General features: G+C 40.4%; 1 protein-coding gene across 7 annotated transcripts in view; it reads right to left on the reverse strand.

Annotated features, from left to right (window-relative positions):
* MIER3 (MIER family member 3) overlaps nt 1–25,306 on the reverse strand; it is a 45,233-nt gene that overhangs the window by 9,423 nt on the left and 10,504 nt on the right. For 2 of the 7 annotated variants that reach the window (XM_032144550.2, XM_032144549.2), the window contains exons 1-9: nt 23,065–23,094; nt 21,598–21,622; nt 17,888–18,033; nt 9,882–10,016; nt 8,580–8,700; nt 6,658–6,743; nt 6,420–6,492; nt 4,234–4,385; nt 1,657–1,738 (exon numbers count right to left, since the gene is read on the reverse strand). In XM_032144550.2, the coding sequence (XP_032000441.1) occupies nt 1,657–1,738; nt 4,234–4,385; nt 6,420–6,492; nt 6,658–6,743; nt 8,580–8,700; nt 9,882–10,016; nt 17,888–18,033; nt 21,598–21,622; nt 23,065–23,073 (829 nt within the window). In that variant the 5' untranslated portion in view covers nt 23,074–23,094. Of the gene's footprint in view, nt 1–1,656; nt 1,739–4,233; nt 4,386–6,419; nt 6,493–6,657; nt 6,744–8,579; nt 8,701–9,881; nt 10,017–17,887; nt 18,034–21,540; nt 21,575–21,597; nt 21,623–21,938; nt 21,959–23,064; nt 23,095–25,306 lie in introns of those variants that run through there. The other 5 variants (XM_058433857.1, XM_058433858.1, XM_058433855.1 and 2 more) reach the window with 4 other exon arrangements.

Below are 25,306 nucleotides of genomic sequence, written 5' to 3' on the forward strand. Positions count from 1 at the left end.
ACACTCTCTCTCTCTGTATGCAGGAGATTTCAGTTAGAATTACCAAAAGTATGCATACTACAGATCAAATCTAGAATACAAAAATATAAACACTGCTTTTTTTCCACTACATTATGGGATGAGAATTTAACATTTTTCTATAACATGCCTGTTTTTCTGATTAAAAACATTTTTTTAAACAATGAACGTATTTTTCAATTAGAAAAAAAAACTCTACCTCCTTTATTGGGGGAAAGAAGCTCTGTTTTGGTCTTACTTCAAAACCACAAGTTCTAGCCAGGTGTGGTGGCTCATGCCTGTAATCCCAGCACTTTGGGAGGCCAACGCAGGAGGATCACTTGAGCCCAGGAGTTTGAAATCAGCATGGGCAACATGGAAAAACCCTGTCTCTACAAAAAAACAGACTAGCCAGGCATGGTGGCCGGCACCTATAGTTCCAGCTACTTGGGAAGCTGAGGTGGGAGGATCACCTGAGCCCAAGAGATCAAGGCTATATACTAAGCTGTGATCACGCCACTGCCCTCCAGCCTGGGAGACAGAGTGAGACCCTGTCTCAAAAAAGACAAAAAACAAAACCACAAATTCTTTAATTAGAGACCATAAGTAAAGTATAATCAATACATATTTATTTGAAATTGGCATGTGGAGTGCTATACTCTGGAAATATAAAGGAAATAAGAAACAGTCCATGCTCTCAAAACAATAAATCCCATTCGATTTCCCAGCAGATGTTAATATTGGTGAATTCTGCATCTACTTGGGGCAGAGACCTGGAAGGTCTTCAAAGAGTCATAGCCTAGACTTAAGATTAGTTATTACTCATCTGTATCTCTGAAGTGTCTCATCTGACATGGGAGACCAGGTCCCTAAAGCCATTAATAGCAGTCCGTAATAAAGGTGAAAAATAGTTTGAACTAAGGAAGAAACCAGTATTTTGAGAGTTTTGAGAGCCTAAAATAATTTTTTTTCAAAGAAGCAGCTTTTCTAAGGGAGACATTTTAATAGACTATCTCAATTCATAAGTTTAAATGTATTATTTTTTAGTTTTAATACTTTTCCAAGTCATCTAGTAATATTACTAAGTATTATTTTCATTCTACACATATTTAATGAAAGCTATGGTGCATGCAATCCATTTATATAAAGACAAAAAATACTGAAATAGAAGTTAACCATTTTCCTTGACACACACAAAACATAAGAACTATAAAATGTTATTACATGATTACTAAAAATACAATTCTTGAAATAAATTCAGTGGAATATATTATACATGTTTCTTTTTTAATCTTTAATCTCCTTTTTATTTCCTGTCTGGCTGAAAAAAAAAAAAGAAAAAAACTTTTTCTCAATGAAATCATAAAACCATTCTTTTTAATTACTTTGGACATACTGTCATCTCTGGGGTCTGCTTTGTTCTGTAACTATTTCTTCCAGAAAGTAGAGGTGGCAGGGGGGTGACTAATTTGTATTTGAACAATCTCTGATACATCTAAAAATAGAGTGCAAGAAAAGGAAAAATTATTTGCTATGGAGCTGAACCAGATCTTACAAAAGTGTTACAGGATTGCTCTGTCCCTTAGGAGACTTTGCTTATTCTGATCCCCAAATGACCATCCCTGTCATGTCCCTCTCTTAAACCCAAGTGTTTCTTACCTTGAGAGGCCTTTCCATTGCAGCAGTATCTTTCGATTGCTTCCTTTATATTGTGGTTACACTTGAGAAGTTCATATAATGCCTGGGATGGATATTCAATAAAAAGTATTAAAAGTTCATACCTAACAGCATTTTAAAAAACAGGTATAAGAGTTTTGATAAATATTGGAGTCTTGATAAACACTGAAATCCTCTCTAATTTCAGGGCATTTGAAGGTGTATTTGCCCAAGCATTTAGTCTACATAACTATCGTGCAGACTGACTCTGGTATCATGTGAGTTTGTTCATCCTCACGCTGCCCCTCAGAAGTCACCTGCCTGTATCATTCTTTTTTTTAAAAAACGAACAAATAAAAACACTAGGTCTGAGATTAGAGTTTCCCCTATTTTAGATGTTTCTTTTTCTAGTTTGGAAAAATGAGTTACAGTTTGTCCCTTGATGTCATTTCCTCCCTGTCTCTTTTAGTTTTAATATAAGGGAACAGCAGCAGACCCGGAGTAATAGGCATGGCACTTCAGACTAGGATTGTAACGGTCTCAGTTATTTCCATCTACTATGAAAGGTGCCACTTTTTAGAATCAGTATATATTCCTATTAAATCTGCTTGGAATTATGAACATAACAAACAGGAATAAGAATTCAATTGAAAGTTAAATAATCTATCTACCTTCCCAAGTTAAGTTTTAAGGAAGTGAAGATGGCTCAATATTAGGAAAACTTTTAATATATCAATAGCCTACATTTTAAAAAATCACTCTAAGCTAATTACCCTGATCTGATCACTATACATTATGTGTATCAAGACATCACTGTGTACCTAAATATATATAATTAAATTTTAACTTAAAAAAATCAACAGCTGCTTAAAAACTATCTGATACTCATTTCTAATTTTAAAGACAAAAACCATAATAGTTATAAATAGATGGATATTATCTTGCTATAGTAAAGACAGTAGAACCAAGGATCAGTATTATTCTTAATGTAAAAACCTTAGATGTATTACTTCCACCAAAAGCAGGCACCAAATCACTGCTATTACCAAATATCTCAGAGTTACAGCTAATGCATTAAGACATAAAGCAGGAATAATAATGGTAAGGAAGGAATAAAAGTGTAATTTCATAATGACCCGAAACCAGAAAACCACTCCATAAATGTACGCAATTATGATGTGTCAAACAAAAATGATACTACCAATAAATTTTTTAAAAAGCAGCTAGAAAACCTGAGAAACACCTGAAAGAGTCAAGTAGTTTCAATAGTTTAAGACACATTTTTTTAAAAATTGGTATTTCTCAACATCAACAATATACAATTATAAATATAATAGAGGGCCGGGCACGGTGGCTCACGCCTGTAATCCCAACATTTTGGGAGGCTGAGGCAGGCAGATCACAAGATCAAGAGTTTGAGACCAGCCTGGCTACAAAAATTAGCCAGGCACAGTGGTGCATGCCTGTAATCCCAGTTACTCGGGAGGCTGAGGTAGAAGAACTGCTTGAACCCGGGAGGTGGAGGTTGCAGTGAGCTGAGATCGCACCACTGCAGTCCAGCCTGGGTGACAGAGCAAGACTCCATCTCGGAAAAACAAATAAATAAATAAATAAATAAAATAGAGCTCCCCTTTCCAATAGCATTGAATACACACACACACAAAAGATATTGAGGAATTAGTGAGATGCATGTGATATTCAAAAAAAAAAAAAAATTTGAGTTTCTAATGTTATAAAGGTTTTAATTCTTCTAAAATTAATATAGACTTGAAATATCAATACAAAAACCCAATGGGATTTCTTTTTGACAGCTAGTATGACTTCCCTATGTTACTTCAGAATTCAAGTTTGTGTCTGCCTACCTCTGAATGCTTATTAGTCAGGGTTGGGGATTCTCAGTGATAAAGTCGTATGAAAGAAGCAGAATGATGTCAGAGGGGCAAAACTTAGGGGTATTCGAAAAGCTTAATAGGCAATGTTTCCATCCTCCATCCCACATGTGATCAGGAGAGTATTCTGAATCTACAGGTACACAAGCGCTTAACAAATGCTCCTAAGTCAAATTTATACAGTCTTAATAGACATTACTTTTTAATCACTTCCTAAATAAAGTTGAGAATAATTCAAAGAATACACTTATAAAATCTAAAAGTCCAACCACAGAGAATGTTTAAATAAATGAATTACAACTATAGGATAAGTACACAGTATGTTGAAATTTAGGGAAAATTTTTTTTAAAAAAAGTATAGGATAGACTATACAGACATCAAGAATGAGGTATTAAATAATTCTCAATGGCAAAGGAGAATAAGATTAATTAATTAAAAGGATATAAAATGGCATCTCAAATAAGACATATGTAAAGGTATTTTTTTAAAAGACCAGAAGAAAAGATACAAAACTACAGTGAAGTTATCTCTAGAACTCAAGGTTATGGTTTTTTAAACCAGTATTTTGCACACTTTAAAACTCTATCAGAAAAGATATCTACTTCACATGTTACAAATATCTGTATCAAATATAAGAAATCAAGAAGATACTGTAAACTGGCTGCTGTTTCAACAGAAGTTGAAGTATACCTGTTCATTGTCCCTTGTGTGTGTTCCTGCAGAAATCCTATCCATTATTTTTTCATTGCCAGTCCTTAATGAAGTCTCAACAAGGTATTCCTTAACTTTGCTCTCCAAAACCACATCAGGACACCAAAGTAACTGGTCTTCGTTTTCATATACTGATAAAGAAAATCCCATTAACACATTAAAAATCATGAATGCACTCAAAGACGTACACAAACAATTCTTTGTCTTCCTTGATAGGCTATCCAGTGGGACAAGTAAATAACTTTGAAGACACCAGTAATCTGATTATCCGTTAAGTAGGGCCTTTCACACACAAGCGAAAATTTAACTTTATTATAGGCCAAGGATTCCAGGGGCCAAAGCAAGTAGCTTTTTTGATGGTTGGATATACTGACCAATCTGAAGGCTCTCCATGCCTAGTAAAGTCTAATATAAAACCCCACAGTGGTTATCTTATACTCTTCTAATGAAGGGGCAAAAATAACCTGTGTAAATTCTCTAATAACCTCATTGGAATTTTCTCTTGAAATCCCTAAATTGCTCTATGAAATCTCTAGAGGTTCAAAATTGCAAATAAATAAAACCAAAAATATCTGGTAATAAGGAAATAGCTAAGAAAGGTATACTTTTTCTCCCAACAAGATAACTTTTATTTAAAGGAGAAAGTAGACTAACCAAAGCTCCCAAGGGAGGTTTTTGGGAAGAGGGAGAAACAGTAAGAAAAGTAAACTTTCCACAATCTCTTAAACAGACTGATATATTAATGAACAAAATGTCATTAAAACAAGTTTATGTTTTATTAATGCACTCTGCCATTTTACTCAAAGCTTCTACTTTACACAATAAAGTAATATGAATGGCCCAAGTATTTAGTCCAGTGCTTCAAGTGCAATCCGTTCTTCAAGTGCATAATACTGACTATAGCTAATAAAAATAATTTACTGAGAACACACTACCAGGTACCAGGGACCATGATAAGGGCATTATCATCCTAACTGTAGGAGGCAGGCATTGTCATTCCCAGTTAGCAGGAAAGTTAAAAATAAAGTGTGCCTGTGAAGCAGTAAGACTAGACTTTTGAGAGAAGTTCCTAGAACTTTCTTTACTCTAGTAAAGTGAAATTTCACAAGTGAAATAGGTAAAACAATTTGGGTTTATTTCCTCAAAAGATAAAGTACACCTTCCCTCCAATCTGCAGCACCGACAGAATATCACCTCTACTATGTGTGACCTAAGGACCTACAGTTGCTGAGCATGTACTTGGCTCAAAGGCCGAGTGTGGCATTTGGGTGGTGAGGTGAGAAGGCTGGCACATCTGAACATCATCAGCTATGTTTTGCTTCCCCTGGGACAACTGTCTTTTAACACTTTGAAAGCAGTTTAGGAAAACGGTGTTCCTAGTGGCTGCCATGGCTAACAACCCCAGGGTAACCATTCCTCCCTCCTTTAAATGGAGGATGACGTGGCATGGAGGAAAGGAAAAAGAAGGACCCAGGAAGTATTGTGTTGGGTGCTGCTTTTGCCCTTGTGACTTCACAGGGATAAATCAACTTAGGGAAAAGGCCAAACACCCATAGAAATATTCCCGAGTTCAACTAATAAGGTGTACCTATATTTTTAGATCCTACCACCTTATCCCCTCCATATTTTGAAAACCAACTACAGTTGGAATGCACCAAAAACATGAGGAAAAACCGATTACACATAATTAGGAGTATACAAGCGAAAGCAGATCCTTACATTTCACTTCCTGCTCTTTTGGGGCTAGGGAAGGAGAATTTCTTCCAGTCTCTTTTTCCCTCAAGAGTTTTCTTTCCAGAAGATTATATCTTAACATTCTCATTATCTCAGGTGATGAGATCCTACCCCCTTCTACTGAAGAAGGATGAAGGCCAAGGTACGGCACCGTGGGAGGCTCTCCACTGTTCGAACAGGCACTGAGCACACTGGCTAATAAGCACTATGTGTGCCTTGGGCGGGGTGGGGCGGGGGGTGGGGGGAAACTCTGAGTCTAGTGACTAACTTTGATACATTTTTCCTAAGTCAGGCCTAAAAATCCTAACTCTGCATGTTTCCCAAATCTATCTATATATTGCCAAGGCTGGTATAAAGCCAGATATTTAAATAAACGTATCAAATGGTAACCTTATCTACCAAACATTATCAAAATCAAAAGCTTTCCTTACCTTTCTCATTACCATCGTACTCTCCAAGATAAGGGGGAATCTCTGCCTGATATTGTAAACCAATCATTATTTCCTACAGGAAAATTGAGAGGTAAAAATAACCTATTAAAAAAAAAATACTGAAAAAAAGCCCCAACTCATTAATCAGTTTCTACAGGTCAAAACAACAAAATTATCATAAATCATTTCAGAAATATTTTTAAAAGCCAATTTAGTCCACTATATTAACTCAGCTTACCTTCCTCAAATCTTCAGGTGAATTACCACTGTCTGTTTCAACATCTTCAACCTCTGATTCCTTATCACCATCACATGCAGTATTTGCTTAAAAGACAAAAATTAAAAAGGTTTTTACTGCCTATTTTTGCAGAACCTGGAAGAATGCCTGTTGTATTTTTAAAAATGTTGTTAAATATGTGAGATCAGCATAAGTACACTAAACCACCTGCATGTTTCTCACAATCGACATTGGTCAAAATGAGACACTGAAAATCCTAATAAAGTGTATAGTATCCTGGCCGGTGCAGTGGCTCTCACGGCTGTAATCCTAGCACTTTGGGAGGCCGAGGTGGGTGGATCGCTTGAGATCAGGAGTTTAAGACCAGCCTGGCCAACAGGCTCTACTAAAGATACAAAAAAATTAGCCGGGCGTGGTGGGGAGGTGCCTGTCATCCCAGCTACTCGGGAGGCTGAGGCAGGAGAATCGCCTGAACCTGGGAGGCAAAGGTGGCAGTGAGCCAAGATCACGCCACTGCACTCCAGCCTGGGCGACAGAGTGAGACTCCATCTCAAAAAAAAAAAGTGTATAGTATCCTGATAATTATTATGGTATACTATTAAATAGTTTGGGATGTAAAAGGAAACCACTGTGGTCACCTTAAAAAGAAAGTAAAACACTGGAGTTCTGATTATACTAATCCAGAAGGAGATACACACACAGAATTGCATATTAGGTCCATCAAAACTGTTTTTGTACACACACAAATGCATGGATATTTGAACTTATTGACCAAACAGTTCTTCTATCATAAAAATACCTAAAAAAAAAAAAAAGTGAGATTGCATCTAAGAAATTATTTTAGTCCAAAACATTTTATTTATTTATTTTTAGAAACAGGGTCTCACTCTGTCACCCAGGCTGGAGAGCAGTAGCCTGATCATGGCTCACTGTGACCTCAAAGTCCTGAGCTTGAGTGATCCTCCTACCTCAGCCTCCCAAATAGCTGGGACTACATGTGCATGCCACTATACCCAGCTAAGTTTTTTATTCGAAAATTTTTTTGTAGAGACAGGGTCTTGCTATGTTACCCAGGGTGGTCTAGAACTCCTGGCCTAAAGTGATCCTCTCACCTCAGCCTCCCAAAGTGTTGGGATCACACGCCCAACCTCAAAACCTTTAAAATATTACTGATAAACATTAAGAGGTAACACCAAGAACTAATAGGAAAAAGATGAATCATTAAAAATAAAAATACCTTTTGAGCACTAATAAGTTTTCAAAACCAGGAGAGCAGGAGCCTTTTAATAGAAATTCAAAAAAAGGTCTATAAAATTTTGTGGTCAAACTAAGAATGGTTACCATAGCAACAGATGAGTCTTGAGAAGGACAATGGCCTTGTAAAAATAAAGTCAGTATTTCCATTTTTATTTTATCTTATTATTATTATTATTATTGAGACAGAGTCTCTCTCTGTCACCCAGGCTGGAGTGCAGTAGCATCATCTCCAGCTGGCTGCAACCTTCACCCCCAAGGTTCAAGTGATTCTCGTGCCTCAGCCTCCCAAGTAGCTGGGATTACAAGTGTGTGCCACCACACCTGGCTAATTTTTTGTATTTCTAGTAAAGAATAGGTTTCACCATGTTGGCTAGGCTGGTCTCAAACTCCTGGCCTCAAGTGATCCGCCTGCCTCGGCCTCCCAAAGTGCTGGGATTACAGGTGTGAGCCACTGCACCTGGCCAAATATTTCAATTTTTAAATGGCGTATTAGTTCACCTCTATCCCAAAAGAAAGGTTATAATCTTGTTTAAATTATAGAAGTATTTTATCTCAACTACATAAAATATTTAGAATATTCTGACACAAATTACTGAACACAATAAAATGTACTAAAGCTACAGTATCAACGTTACTATTTATCAGTAATCCACTGGGTTTCTTACATCGTAAAGGCCTAGGGAAGAAATCAGAAGTTTCATGGGAAGTCACAGATGGCGTCAGATCGTCCGCAGAAGACTGAGTTTCCTCGTCGTCACCTGACAACAGGTCTTTTGCTATTTCCTCCTGGAAGAATAAGAAGGCAGTGCTAGAGTTAGAAATGATTACATCTCATTAATTAAGAAAACTATCCTTTTATAACATATAATTCAGAAGCAGTTGGAATCTTATGAGACAAATATGAAATTCTATGATTTACTTCATGTACATAAATATTTAATATTAGATATTATATAATATTCAATAATATACTATTAAATGATAATCAGTGTAACTATATACTTAAACAATTACCTAATTTGTGGGTATGCAGAGAGCTTATCTAAAGCTGTAGGCTAATTTTTGGTGAATTTACAACAAAAACAGTCTGACTTTTAAGTGGTTAACAATTATATTCATTTTCTATCAATAATAAAACTGAAAAAATGCCTCCAAACTCCACTCTTCCAATAATTTAAAAGTCCGACTAATGAACAGCTCTACTGACATAATTTTAAAAGAAACAAGTTTGAATTAATTTTTATGTAAGTATACAGTCATCCTTGTGCCTAGCACATAGTAGCCACTCAATAAATACTTGTTGGATGACTATCTATGGTCATTAAGGTCTGTGGTACATTAATATCACATTGACTTAAAAGTGGGAACAATATAACTCACAGGAAGAGGTTCCAAGATGTGGATTCCTCTCCCTGCCTGAGATCTGAAAGGCAAGGAAAGGTTCCCAGGGATCTGTTAGCAGAGGCCATGGCCGTGTGAATTTTCCTCAGCAGGGACTAGGCCTCCCCACAACCAGCCTATGTTAGAGATGGATCACCGCGGTCTTGGCTGCTGCAGCCGCTGTCACTCCCAGAGCCAAGAAAACAGAACTTCTCTCCAACCACTCCACGCCTAAGCCAGCTGGGTTTGAAGGCTTCTGGGGGATTTATTAATCAAGGCTTTTATGTGTTTATAGGATCAAAAGAAGTTAAGGCAAAATCTAAGTTTAGATACAATGTGTCTACACAAGAAAGATGAAAACATTACAGTAGACTATTTAGGCATGCAAAGTACCATGAAGCTGCTATTAATACTACTCTTAACATAGTGTGATCAAAGCCAAACAAAGTTTAAATCAGCCACCTAAATAAGCACAATGGGTCAACAAGAAGTTTACATTTAAGAATTACTAAATAATACTTTAAATGGAAGTAAAAGCAGTCAATGGTAACAGACCCTGAATTTTTCTTTCAAATGCTCACACTTACTTTGTCTAGTGTCATATCTGGTAGTTCATCTGCCAGTTCACTTGGGGAACTATTTGCACTGGAATTTGCAACTGCTGGAATTGTAGGTTCATAGCCATAGAATGCCAGTAAATCTTCTAGAGGCATGGTTCCTTCCTGTTCAAGCCAGGGCATAAACACGGACTCAGCAGATGTCACAATACTGAACTGCAGGTAAACTGTACTGTCCTTAGGTTCAGAAAGCACATTATCAAAACAGCAGAACAAATCAAAGGCAAGTTTCAGTTTTTCTTTTTGTGCTGTTGTCAGAAAACAGGACCAAACACCTAGAGCTATAATTAATGTATAAACAACAGCCTAACAATTAACACCTTAGTTTTTATTTTCCAGAAGCGTTTTAGTATTTTAAAAATTCCTCAAATATTTACTTTAGTGCCTTTGTTTTTTGCTTTCAAGTTAACATAAAGATTTGCCCTGAAAACATTTCCAATTAATCAATTAATAACTTGTAATTCACAGCTTCTTTCCTTGCATTTAACAGCTGACCACTTGCTTTATTCTTCATGTTAATTAGAAGACACCCGGTAGAAAACCTTTGCTGAATGTTTACTAACATCAGCAATATTTATGTTCAAAGCACAATTATCCTTTTATATTCTTACTATATCTCATATTTTTATACCAGTTTTTTTTAAAACAACTGTCTGAGGAAGATTATACTGTTATCACCATTTCACATGTGAGAAAACTGAGGCTTAATTCTGGGTTTGAATCCCAGTTCCCCAAGTTATCTCACTGGCTGCACTGCTTTAATAAAATTACATACCCTGGCTACAGTGCTGCCTATGTTATGAACACCTATGCCATGCCTCAAAGTGACACGAAGTCACTGTTTCCCTCTCAGGAATCCATGTGAAAATAAGTGTTACCATGCACTACATAACATTCAGTGCATGCAGACTGCATATACAGCCAGGCTGCATATACAACTGTGGTAGGAATAATATGCTACACCATATAGCCCAGGTGTGTAGTAGGCTACATTAACTACTTTTGTCTAAGCATACTCTATGATGTTCACACAGCAATGAAACTGCCTAATGACGCCTTTCTCAGAATATATTCCCTCGTTCAGTGACACATGACTATGTTTTAACTACTAAAGTGTATAGAACTATTTATCATTCAAGGCCGGTCGCAGTGGCTCACGCCTGTAATCCTAGCACTTTGGGAGGCCGAGGCAGGCAGATCACTTGAGGTCAGGAGTTCGAGACCAACCTGGCCAACATGGTGAAACCCCGTCTCTACTAAAAATACAAAAAAAAGAGAACTATTTATCATTCAAATAAATAACTTCAAAACAATATACTCACGAACTAGTTAATCTGTTAAACATTTTTAAGATTTCTGTATCCATCAATTAAGAGATTTTTAAAATTTGCTTATGGTTTAGTTTTCCCTTTAAAATAAAATAATCCATAAAGCAAACAACATGAAAACGCTAAAGGAGAGTGTGCAAAACATGCCCACAATTGATCACAAAGTGACCTGAGAAGAGCCAGTGATGATTCCTTAGAGGGCCAGCTGGCTGCCCACAGGGCCCACAGGGGATGCAAATGTTTGGCCTTCACCTTTGCAGGTATGGAACTTACATAATTTATTGTGCCTAACTAAAACAGATTTATGCTAAATGAACTTACAATCAAGTATATGATAGAACACTAATTTATAAATTTGCAGTAGTAGACATACGCCTTTCTAACGACCATAAATGATCATGAAAATCTTTTTTAGCCTGGGATTTAAATCAACCAAAACTCCTTTGGGAGCATGGAATCAGCATAAATTGAGTTGGATGGTCAGAACAGGGTGAAGTTCACCTACACCATGGGGAAACTTCAATGAATTATTTTTCTTCCAAACCAAAGAATCCATTGAAGGTAACAAGACTCGGATTTAGAGTCTCTCTACAGTCCTATCTTGCTCCTTGCAGAGTCCATGCAGCCCATTCCCTTTGGCTCATATTGGTTCTAATATAAGAGGTGCCTGGGTTGCAGCCTTTGCCAACCACCTGTCAGTAGTATTTCTCCAGAACCTCACAGTTTCAGACTCTCTCCCTGAAACGGGGAGTGGCAATTTTCACCTTTTATGCACTGATGGTCCACCTTCCCATCATTTACTCAGTTCTAAGTACTTGGCTGAGGGCTACTAGCTACTGGCTACTGGACATACAAATGAAATTTACTGAAGAATCCCTGCTCACAAGGAATTCAGTCTTAATGGGAGAAACTGATGAGTTAGCCATTATAATACAATGTGATGGCTTCAATATTCAATTGTGAGTATAGAGAAGGGCAGACCTATACCCCAAGAATACTGGTATGGAGTATGGAGGTATGCACAGAGGGTGAAGACTGAGCTAAGTCTTGAAAGATGACAAGGCTTTTGACAATACACAAATATAGGGCTGCCAAGTTTGATGAGTGTAACAAACAAATAGAGCCCTGAGATACAGAGTAACACTTGGGGCCCACTTTCAGAGGGTAGCAGGGAAAGACAGTCAGCAATCTTCAGCGGAGGTCTGAAGTCTGAGAAGGCCAGTCCCATGAACAGTATTCCAGGCAAAAAAAAAAAAAAAAAACACACATGTGAGGCCTGAAGGTGGTTCCCTACTAAGCCAAGTGGCCAAAGTTTGGTGAGTAGAATGAAGAATGGCTCAAGAGAATGGAAAGAGAGGCAGGGACAGATCACAAAGGGCCTCAGGGCCAGGGAAAGGAACTTGGACTTCATTCCCAGGGCAATGAGGAGCCATCGGAGACTCATAAAAAGGGAGTACCATAGCGTTATTTCTTCTTAAAATACTGAACACCTGCATGAAGAAAAGTTAGGAAGGGTGGAGAGATACAAGAGAAGCAGGGAAACCACTTAAAAAGCCTCGTGCTAGGTGAGGGTATTGATACACAAGAGCAGAGAAGCGAAGAGAAGAGACGTATTCTGAGGTGGAACCAAATGGGTCACTGGACGTGGGAGGGAAAGGGAAGGAGGACTCCCCAGTTTTCTATTTGAGCAATTGCCTAGATGGTGGTAACTTCTGCCAAGATAGAGAATACTAAAGGAATAAAAGGTTTTTGAAGAAAAAAAAAAAACCACAAGAGCTCTGCAAAGGACACACTTAAGTTTAAGAGGACTATGAAACATCCAAGTAGAAAAGTCAGGTTGGCCAGGAGCCTGGAGCTCAGAGAACCAGGCTGGGCTAAAGATATAAATCTGGCATTCATTAGCATCTAGATGATATTTAAAGCCACAGAAGTTGATGAGCTCACCCACGGAGAGGGTAGAGAGAAAAGAGGAGGGGATCTATGCTTATCAGAAGAACTTTCAGATGTATTACACTATGGGCAGCAGGTATGTCTGAAAATTCTTAAACATGATTTGTATTTTGGAAATAATGTTCTAAGGGAAGTAGAATGAGAGCCTGAACTAAGGAGGGGGATTATTTGAGTGAAATTTAGGGAAAGATCCACTTCTTGAGTTACTTGATAGAAGGAACGAAAGCAATATAGGAGTCTAAATGGATTGCCAGATTTCTGGCCTGAGAAGTTAGGTAACTATAGCACCACTATGAGACAGAAGCACAAGATAAATTTAAGGATGGGATGGTTAACGATGAGTTTAAGGTGAAAGTTAAAGCAGTGGGTTTGAGTGAGATCACCCAGAAAAGGCACAGAGTGAGAATAGCCAAAACCCTGGAGAATGTTAATTAAAATGCGGGCAAAGAAAGAAAAGATCATAAAATAAGAAAGAGGGAGAAGCCAGACAATAGAACCAGGAAAAAGTAGGATTACATAAATTAAGGCAGAAACAAGTATGGATAATCAGGAATGGTCACTTGGGTCAAATTCCAAAAAGAAACTAAGCAAGAGAAAGACAAGAAATCTTAGTATCTGGCAATCAGGAATTACTGGTGACCTGGGCGAGGCGTGGTAGCTGCTGCCTGTAATCCCAGCACTTTGGGAGGCCAAGGTAGAATCACTTGAGCCCAGGAGTTGGAGACCAGCCTGGGCATGCAAGACTCCTTCTCTATAAAAAAAATTTTTCTTTTAATTAGCCAGGGTGGTGGGGTACACCAGTAATCCCTGGGCTTTGGGAGGCTGAGGGGGGAAAATTGCTTAAGCCCAGGAGGTCAAGGCTGCAGTTGGCTATGATGATACCGCTGCACTCTAGCCTGGGTGACAGAGTGAGACCATCTCTAAGAAAGTAATTATTGGTGGCCTTATAGCATGGTGGAAGAAGCCAAGCTAAGGACTGAATGGGAGGGAAGAAAGTACATACATGACTTGAGATTTGGCTACAAAAGGAAAGTGACTGAGGGCAACACAAGATCAGAAGAGAATTTCTTCCAAATGTGGGATCTGCACGAGTAGGATTCTTATGTGGAAATTTAAAGAAAAAAAAAAAAGGTAGAAGAATAAATTGAGGGCAGGAGGGATACAATCTAGAGGTTAGCCTCGGATATCGCAGATACTTTGCAGGACAGGAGGGAAAGAATAATATAAAAGTTTGTACGTGTGAGGGAGACAGGAGGTTCCCAGCATTCACTCAAGAAAACTCCCACTTTTCTATAAAGACAGAGGAATGACCATCTGTTGAGGGAGAAGATGACTATCTTCGTAGAAACCTCATTAATAAGTTCAAGGGATGACACTGGTGGCCAGAGGGCTGATGCTAAAACACAAATCATTTGTATCAAAACTTTTAAAGCAAAACTGGAAAAGGTGAATCTAGTCTCTGAAGCACTTCACAAATGAACTCTCTGACAGCCTATTAATAAAGCACTTAAGTCCTTTAAAACATAAAAACAATTTATTCAAAATTGAATTAGTAAGTCTCAAAGTCTGTAAGGATCTGTGGTAGCTAAATCAGCTTAGAAGTGTGATCCATCACCTTATCCCAGGTATAAGGATTTTTATCTTCCTTTTCTTGGGTATTTTGTTGAACCTATTGACATTTTAAGGGACACAGTAGAGTCTAGTCACACTTATAAATGAACTGTTCTATAAGTCAAAGGATTTATATCAGGAAGAGAACCAGATTTAGGGCAAAAGACCCACTAACTGCTAACCAATATCTTGGACAAATCACCTAATCCCTCTCACCTCCATTTCCTCACATACCATCATTTCCTTGATCCTATGATGCACTCCCTCACATATCAGAATCAGGATGTAGCCTGATACTAAAGTGCAAACTTCATATACAAGTGTTCCTCCACCACCTACACTGTTTAGAAATCAACAGTAGGCCGGGTGCGGTGGCTCACGCCTGTAATCCCAGCACTTTGGGAGGCCAAGGCGGGCGGATCACGAGGTCAGGAGATCGAGACCATCCTGGCTAACACGGTGAAAAACCGTCTCTACTAAAAAAAAAAAAAAAATACAAAAAAAATTAGCCAGGCGTGGTGGCAGGCACCTATAGTCCCAGCTACTCAGGAAGCTGAGGCAGGGGAATGGCATGAACCCGGGAGGCAGAGCCTGCAGTGAGCCAAGATTGCGCCACTGCACTGCAGCCTGGGCGACAGAGCGAGACTCCGTCTCAAAAAAAAAAAAGAAATCAACAGTACATGCTACAATCAACAAGGCCTCTGAGCCTAGAAAAATAATGCCAGTATTCATCTGACACAACTGATGGCATTGCTGGATGGACCAAATGAGACTGTCTGAGATGCATTTCAATGTTAGTAACTAACGCCTGTCTATACCTTAAGGCACAGGCTGCAAAACTATATACATATAATTTGTTTAAATGTCTAGTGATCTTTTTTTTTTCCAGACAGGGTCTCAGTCTGTCACATACTCTGGAATAGAGTGGCACAATCATAGCTCACTGCAACCTTGAACTCCTGGGATGATCAAGTGATCCTCCCACCTCAGCCTCCCAAGTAGCTGGGGCTACTAGCATGCACCACCACACCCAGCTAATTTTTAAATTTTTTTGGTAGAAACGGGGTCTCACTATGTGGCCCAGGCTGGTCTCAGACTCCTGGGCTCAAGCGATCGTCCCACTTTAGCCTTGCAAAGTGTTGAGATTACATGTGTGAGCCACTGCCCCCAGCCTAAATGCCTTTTTTAACAAAAAAGGAAAAACCTATACTAAAGTCTAAATGGTAGAAAAAGTGATATTTTACTTTCTCATTTGTGCTTTTCTGAATTTTTGAATTTTTCTCACAGTGAACATCAAGGGGGTAATTATATATTAATAAAAGTAGAAATAAGAACTCTTTAAAAAGTTTTACCAGCCAGGTGTGGTGGCTCATGCTATAATCCCAGTACTTTGGAAGGCCGAGGCAGGTGGACTGCCTGAGGTCAGGAGTTCAAGACCAGCCTGGCCAACATGGCAAAACCCTGTCTCTACCAAAAATACAAAAAGTAGCCAGGTGTGGTGGTGGATGCCTGTAATCCCAACTACTCGGGAGGCTGAGGCAGGAGAATCACTTGAACCCAGGAGGCAGAGGCTGCAGTGAGCCAAGATTGTGCCACTGCACTCCAGCCTGCGCGATGGAGCAAGTCTTCGTCTCAAAAAAAAAAAAAAAAGTTCTACCTATAAATCTAGGTCTATTAAAAGCTCTCAGATGGCAGTAATATGCATACATTAAAATATATAAAGATATTACATAAACCCTATTTTAGTATGCTTAGTAACCAAAATCTAGCCACATATTCTATACTCAAAGAGCTACTATAAGAAAATTGCTTTAGTACTTACCTTATTTTCCATAACACATGACGTACTAAAAATTTGAACACCAAAATATGGGCCACATTACAGTCAACACACAACTGAGTTTATTTACTATGAACATAAAAACTTATAATTCTTGAAAATGAACATTAACATCAATCCCCTAAGACTGTTAACATGCACCAATACCTAAATCACTATTCCACTAATAAAAGATTAAGAGAATACACTATTTCAAGTGATATAGAAATAATCAAAACATAATTTAAAATTCCTTCTAAAAACTTGATTCTTACTCTTTATATTTGTGTCTCTACTGTTTCTTTTATTCATTTTCATGTTTCATTAAACATCAATAAAAAGAATGGAGACCACATGTATACAGTTGTACTTTACTACAGATAAGAACAGATCAGAGCAAGTGGGCAGTTAAGTCACTCTTCTGTTTCCTTGTGTATTAACATGAAGAAGGAAATAAAATAATACTCCACTCCTGCCTCACAAAGCTACTAAGCAGAGGAGATGATAAGAATGTGCTTGCCCTTTTCAAGAAAAAGAGGTATAAGAAACTCAGGGTATAAGTATCATTTCTGAAAGCTTTTGTTATTCTGGCTGATAAGAAATTTTCAAATATGGTTAAGTAAGCATAAATCCTACACGTTTTCAAGGTAACCCCTATAGGGACCTCTCTATATACAGTCCTGGTATAAATGCATGAAAATACAGTTCATTTGAATTTACATTGACTTGGGGCTTAAAAAATTACAAACTACACTCACTCTTGCCAACCTTTTCAAAGATGACTTTTAAAGGAGCAGGGGATGGGATATTACCAATTTATATTTGAATATACAGTAAATCTTTTCCAGTTTTCTTAAAATATTCCACTAGATTATGAGTTATTTGAAGGAAAAGGCTTCTCTCTGTATCTACTACAGTACTTAGCCAAATTCAAGTTTGACCCTTAGCAGAATAGTATGTTACAATGGAAAGAGGTCTAGACTAGGATTCAGAAATAATCTTAGGGCCTATAGTTTTCTGTATCTCAATTTTCTCATCTGCAAAATGCCTACATGTACCTACTTCACTGTGCTGATACAAGCTTAAAAATTAACAGATACAAAATAATTTTGAAAAATTAAATGAAAACATACTTATTAGGCTATCCCCCAAAATAAGAGTGAAAAAAAAGGATTATGATCCTATTTTTATTTCAGGTAGATTATTTTTAAAATTACAACAGAATTTCAAAATCTTTGTAAGTTTGTATATTAAAGTAAATCTTATACCTTTTCTAAGTCTTCAATTTCCGAACTGAAGTTTTTACCCTCATCCATCATTTCCTCTTCTTCAAGAGTTCTTTCATCATCGTAGTCATGGACCAGCATCTCAGCAGTGGGGTCAAAATCATGATCCTCAGAAGACAAAGACCCAACTGGAATAAAACAAACTGAATCACTTTACACATTTACAAGGCTATTAACAAAAGAAAATAAAAACTTGTGTTCTTCTGCCAGTCCCTTTTCATGTTTACATGAGGGTTTTACTAAATGAATTTACTATATACTTTATAGGTTATAAATTAAGACCCTATGATTCTGAAAATATGTCTAAATCAGCAAAATAACAAGGCAAAGTTATTCACAAACACTTTTATAAGGGGTCTAGTCCACAAGAAAACATCTTATGATAACAACAAAGTGATTTAAGCAGCATGGTTTTAAAGACACATTCTAATAGAAAAAGGAGTCAAACTTGCTTATCATTTCATTTTATACATCTGTCTAAAAGCAATAGCAAAATATCAGAAGGATTAAATTTCCATGAACGGAAGATTTCACAAGAATCTGCTATACACTAAGACGCACACTTCAGGATAATATAAATTTTCCTCAAATTCTAACCCTCAAATAAAGACAGAAAACACAACAAAAATCTGTTTTATAAAACAAATGCAAGTTTCTGTGAAGCAGCTATACAGCCATTCAGCTTTTAAAAGCATTGTGTCACTTTACATGTCTCTAACAGCACTTCAAGTTCCCTAGCATTAATCAGACAAGTATTAAACTGTAAGACTGCTTTACTTTGGATTACTAACAAAGTTCTTAGGATTATGTGTAGGGAGTACAGAAAATCACATCTGAAGGTTTTGGAAGATATATCCATTGCAAGTTGTTTTGGATAATTCATACTTGTTTATAAAACTATAATAGCTTTTAATAGCAAATATGAAGTCAATAGGAAACTCCAAAAATCAAGAGAAAAAATGACTAAAATCCATAATCCCAAAGAAATGAAATTAAATTTATAAAAAAACAGGATTTTCTCCACTTGTTTTACTCTAGTATCCAATTCAATTAGACCAGTAACCCTCAGAGCAAGGAAGGAAAGTATCAGAAACTGAGGTTGGGGGAAGGAAGAAGTGGATGGAAGCATACTCAACATAAAAAGTTTAATCTGTTCTTAGTCAAGCTACTGAATATTTTAAAATTTCAAACATTTCAGGACAGTGTGAGATCATTACCAAAACACTGAACTAGGCCAAAGATTTTTCACTATGGAAAAACCACACACATAATTCATTATTTTTGATTCTGGGTTCAGAGAACTCTAATCTAATTAGTTCTAAAAATATAATTTCTACAGGACTTAATTGTTTGGCAGGTTTACATTATGTTATCTTCCTTAATGTTGAAAAATATCTGCTTATTTAAAAACCTGTTGATTTACATGTGGTTTAATTTAAAAAGAAATATGGGCCAGGGGTGGTGGCTCATGCCTGTAATCCCAGCACTTTGGGAGGCCGAGGTGGGGGGATCTCCTGAGGTCAGAAGTTCCAGACCAGCCTGGTCAACATCGCGAAACCCTGTCTCTACTAACAATACAAAAAAATTAGCCGGGCATGGTGGTAGGCACCTGTAATACCAGCTAATTGGGAGGCTGAGGCAAGAGAATCGCTTGAACCTGGGAGGTCAAGGCTGTAGTGAGCCAAGATCACACCACTGTACTCCAGCCTGAGCAATAGAGCAAGACTCCATCTCAAAAAAAAAAAAAAACAACAACAAAAAAGAAATATGAATATTTATTAATTAGCTCACATCCACCATTACAAATTTTCTTTTTTTGAGGAATTCTTGGCAAGTTCCATGGTATGCCAAAGAGGCAGAAATGAAATAGATGCTGACTTTTCCACCTCTTTGGTAGCAGAGGTCCTCTGGGCTCTTCTGTTACTCCTCTATCACTTGGCACAACAGGCCTCCCCTTTAACATGGAAGGTGCTCAATAAGGGCCAAAAATCGAAGGACCTGAGGGTCTACTCCCAGCTTTGTCCTTGGCTATTTGGGACCTAAAGGAAGTCATTTAAACTTTCTAGGTCTAGCTCCTGTCTTCCATTTGCAAAATACATGGGGATGACTGAAAGAACCTCAAAAGTCCCTTCCAACTCTAAAATTCTCTTTTTAAAAAACTGGCTAATTAATCCCAGCACTTTGGGAGGCCGAGGCGGGCGGATCACTTGAGGTCAGGAGTTTAAGATCAGCCTAGCCAGCATGGTGAAACCCCATCTCTACTAAAAATACAAAAAAATTTGCCTGGTGTGGCGCATCCCTGTAGTACCAGCTACCTGGGAGGCTGAGGCAGGAGAACGGCTTGACCCTCGAAGGCGGAGGTTACAGTGAGATTGTGCCATTACACTCCAACCTGCGTAACGTCTCAAACAAACAAAAAACAAAAACAGGCTAATTGATTAAAAACAGGTTACACTGTCTTTTGGCTTATTTAGATTGCAACTTCTTAAAAGAAGTCAGTGACACCAAACGGAAAAATTCCATTAATCCAGCTGTTTGACATCATGTATATATTTTCCTAAAATCAGCTATAACAAAAAAGTTCATCTCAAAATTAACAAAATTTTTTAGAATTTTAAAGATGTAGACAGCTATTTTTAAAATAGCTGCAAATTTCTTCTACTTGGTGTTATAATACCTTAAATGACAGTCAAGTGAGGCTCTGAAGGTGCAGCAGACACAAAAAGTAATAGTGTATGGAAACTGACTATTCACTCTATGGAAACAAGTTGTAACGGAAGATTTAGGAGCTCATCTGTGCTCCACCACTAACGAAAGTTATTTAAAAGTCTCCTTAACTGTAAAATAATGGAGTTGGACTAGTCCGCAGGTGCTTTTCCTGTAGACTATGAGAGGGAAGAGAGCAAAGAGGTAAGCTAGAAAGGAGATGAGAAACTGAAACAAAGATACCTTACATGATTAGCACATGAAGAAAGGTCCTTATCATGGACCTGCTACAGGGAATATACAAACCCCAGATTGTGTGTAATTATGCATATGTGCAGAGTTCTGGGACACATCCCTTGCTTTCATTAGATCCTGACAGGGGTTTCTGATATCAGGAAAGTTAAGAAACACTGTACTAGATGACCTGAGATTGTCTCAGCTCAAAAGTCGAAATCACCCTTTTTCTGTGCCAAACTTGGAAGTTCTGTCTTTTTTATTAAGGTAGCTTTACCTCTCAACTTCCAATTTTAACACAATTCATAGACATTTAATTACGAAAAAGAAACAAAGTAAGAGGAGATGAAGGGTTACAGTTAGTAAAGTAGTCCCAGAGTTCTGACAAATTAATCTCTAGAAGAAACCTAAATTAAAATCTAAATTGCTAAAGCTGGTGTCCAGTTAATTTGGGATTAACTGTTTCAGGCTCGGAGGAAAAATAAGATACAGAATAATTAAAGTCATATTACTTAAAAGAACGCTTGTCTTAACAACTTTGTAACAGTTACTTTTTTAACATGCAAGAGAAAACAACAAAGAACAGTATAACTGTTCCTTCCCCAAACTTTACTAAATGCACATTGAAACTCTTAAAAATCAATGAAGAAAAACCTGCAGGATACATTTCTATGGGGAATCCTTTAGCAACAGACCTTTGAGCCCACATTACCCACTGGGAACCACCGAAGACGTAAGAAAATAGGACAAACCTGGGCTCGAACTTCCAAAAGAAGCCTAGGAGAGAGAGAAGAAAACGTGAGGTTAGATCGCACAGCCGGGGAAAGAGGCAGCGCCGGCAACAGGGCGCAGAGGAGGCGGAGTCGAGCGCTCCTCCGCAGCTGCCAAAAGTGCAAGACGTAGCTTCGCTCGAATCGCTCCCGGCCCCTTTCGGGCCCCCTCTTGGCTGCCTCGCCTTCCTCCCCGAGTCCCAAGTGTACAAACTCACAGACCCGGGACGAAGCCCGGAGTCTGAGAGGCAACTCCAAGTCGCTTCTTGGAGCTCAGCAAGTTACAAAGCGGAGAAGCAAAACCCAGAGCAGTCGGCTCTCACCATCAGTCCCCCATCCCTGGCATCTCCGGAGTCCTCCAAATCCCACCCGGCTCTCCGAAGCCCCAAACAACTCGAAACGTAACACCCTTTTCTGGAACGAACTCGCGTTCTGAGCACCTAGTTCGCCCTTGGGGCCCGGGAGCCCCAACTACGAAGCCGATCTCTTCCCCTGGAGCGTAGGCCAGCTCGAATCGGACACTTGCCCCCACACCAAAGCGCGAGCCCCCCATCCTCTCTCTCGAGTCCAGAGATGCAGCTCCTCTCAGTTCCAGGGATGCTGGCTCCTTCCAGAGTGTTCAGACCCTCCCTGGACCGTCAGCGCGCCCCCCGCCCCAGCGAGCTCCAGCCCAGGGGCTCCTGCCACACCGCCCCCTCCCCCCAGCTCACCAGTCCCGGGGGACCTGGCCGGGGCAGCTTCGCTCGCCCAGCCTTCCTTCCTCCAGCCCAGAGAAAACTGGAGCTATCAAGCCGCTCTCCTGGAGAGGGCGTCGAGGGTCTCGGTCTGCCCTTTAACCCCAGGGGCTCCCGCACCTCCCAGGCTGCGGGGTGGGGAGTCCCGCTCTTCTGCGAAGCCCGGTGGCCCCGCATCCCGCTCTTCTCCGCGCCCCCCGCAAAGTGAAGCGTGCGGCTCCTTCGCGCCGCAGCCCGGGCCCGGTGGGCCGGGGGCACAGCGCACGACTCCCGCAGGGCAGTGGCGCAGCCCGCTCCCCTCTTTGCGATCCGGCCACGGAGGGGGGGGCTCGGCCGGTTTCCACCCACCCGGGCCCCGGGAAGAAGCGCGGAGGCGCCGGCGGCCCGCGTCAGCGGCCGGGGACACGGCACTGCCCCGTCCCTGGGGCAGGGCTCACTGCAGCCGGCCGCCACCTCGGTCCGGCTCGGTCGCCCGGCCCGACCGGGGCCGGAGCCGCCGCGGCCTAGTCCCGGAGGGAGACCGCTCCCGCGCCCGCTCCCGCCCCCCGGCCAGCCCCACCACGGCCAGTCGCCGCCCCGCGACCCCCGCGTCGCCACGCCGCCCCTCATGGGGCCGCGGAAAGAGCCCCGGATCCCCCAGGCTGGCTCGGGGGTCGCGGGGAGCCGCCGGGCGCCCGCTCCAGCCCGGCTGCTCCTGCCCGGTTTCCCTGCTCACCTCCGCCATATTGGTACCTTTAGGGCGAACGAGCAGCGCCGAGCCCAGTCCCCGGATGGGGCGCCTGAGCCAATCGCAGCCGCCGCCGCCACCACCGCGGTCCGCCCGGCACCCGCCCGGCGGCGGAGGCGGCACGGCCCCTTATAGGGCAGGGCGGCCGCGACGCCCCCGGCCCGCTGGCACGCCGCCGCCGCCCGGCGCCCCTCGCCACCCCCGCGCCGGCCACAGCCGGTCAGACCCGCACCCGCGCGCACCGTCCTTCTCCTCCTGGCTGGTGTAAAGTTCCTGCCGAATTGGAGGCAAGTGGGGGACGGAGGGACGCGCGGGCGCGGGACAGACCCACGTCCAGCCATTGGAGGCCCAAGAGCCGGCGGGCGCGTCTGGGGACCGACCCACAGACACCGCGGCGCGGGAGGGCGTGCGGGAGGCGGGCAGGAGACTTGGACTGGCAGGCGATGTGCAGGGGAACTCGACAGACTCAACTTCCCTAAGAGGAGGAGGCGATCGATGAAATAGACAGATGTGGGAGGAAGCCCTGGGAAATGGGAGAAGAGGCTGGTGGATGGCAGAGTCAGTCCAGAATGAGAGGACTACAGTCAGTCACTTTGCCGTTTCCACGAAGAGACCTGCAGGAATGGGAGATGGAGACCGGTGTACACTGGCTCACGGAGTGGACAATGGAAGTAGACATTTGCCAAACAGGTTATTGACGGCACAGAAGAAAAGACAAAAGATCGACAGGGCAGAGAAATGATGCTGAATATACTTGTACAGTTCAAGAAGATGCCCAAAAAATATAAACTGTGCTGTTATCAAAAAAAACTAGACCAGTTCTAGGAATTGTTCATCACCAATATGTCTTAGGGGATGACCCAGAGATACTTGATACATCTGTTGAAGGACAGGAACAGCATATCAAAGGCCCTGAACTGAGTCTCAAAAATTCTACCCCTCACTTCCCTCACTTCTCCAAAAAGGCCAAACATTTGGGTAGGATCATAAAAGGAAACTAGTCCCCTGTGCAAGTGGATGGGTGAAAGACGGAGCATAAGGCTTAACAGGAATACCTGCTCCTACATGTGCCTTATGACCATTTGCTCTTCATTGGGGGAGATTACTCTCGGGAAGGTCCACATCCGCACTGAAAGACTTTGAGCCAAGTACACAAAAATATACACTAATGACTGATTGGAGAGTTAGGTCCTGCAAGAAGTTAAAAGTAAGGTATGGAGTTGCCCTGGCAAATTTGGAAGACACATTGTCCTAAAGTGGGAGGCCAGTTCCATCTGTGGAAAAGAAAGTCGGCTGTAAGGTACATGGATAAGTGAGATGCAAACACAATCAGGAATTATAGCAGGACCCTACAGGAATTTGGAGTGATCTCAGACACCAGAGCTCTTCTCCCAACTTTTTTCTAAAACATACGTAATATTAAATGATAAACACAAGTTTTTAGAAGCTAAAACTTTTCATACTTTTAATCCAAACATGAAAGGTCTTGATTTTAACCTGGGGTCCCTCCAGTTCCCTTATTGCTGGAGTGCATACTGAGGATGAGGCTGGAGACTGGAGGTAGGGAGAGGGTTATTTTCAAATTTTTTGCCAAGGCATCTCAAAATAAAGCTTATACCATGGGTAAAAGTTATTTACTTATGGAAATTTTAGGGAAAAATCACTCCAACTATTTCTAAACATCATAAAGACATGGAAAATTACACTTTCCCTGCTGTGAAAGATATCTTTCGACCTTTTGTCCAGTCAAATAACTCAAAAACAGCTAAAGTTTGAAACCAGACCTTGGCACACATTGTATGTACTGTCTTCAATGAGGCGTTCAGAGTTTTCAAAGTAAAAAAAATGGCTTGAAATTAAGTACAAGTGAATAACTTTAGACATGAGGCAGTGAGCACGCGCTGTGGACAGAGCCATGAAACAGTGCCCTGAGCAGCTGGACCACAGTCTGAGCCACGTGAAGAAAGTGTCTCCAACAACCTGCCTCATACATTACACTGGGAAAAACATTTTCTTCCCAGCAAACTTGGCTAATCCAAACCATAAATGTAGTCTTAGATTATATGTCTTGCCATAGCTGAAATATACACAGATTTATTTACTTGCATGAATCTAGTAATGTTTCTGTAGACTTTTCTTTATATTCAATTGTAAAGATTTTGTATAGGCATTTGTAATTTTGATGCTTATATGCTCCCTATTATAGTACATAGTGTAGGGAGTCTGAGTC

This window comes from Hylobates moloch, unplaced genomic scaffold, assembly GCF_009828535.3.
Source record: "Hylobates moloch isolate HMO894 unplaced genomic scaffold, HMol_V3 SCAFFOLD_23, whole genome shotgun sequence".
NCBI classification, from domain to species: domain Eukaryota; kingdom Metazoa; phylum Chordata; class Mammalia; order Primates; family Hylobatidae; genus Hylobates; species Hylobates moloch.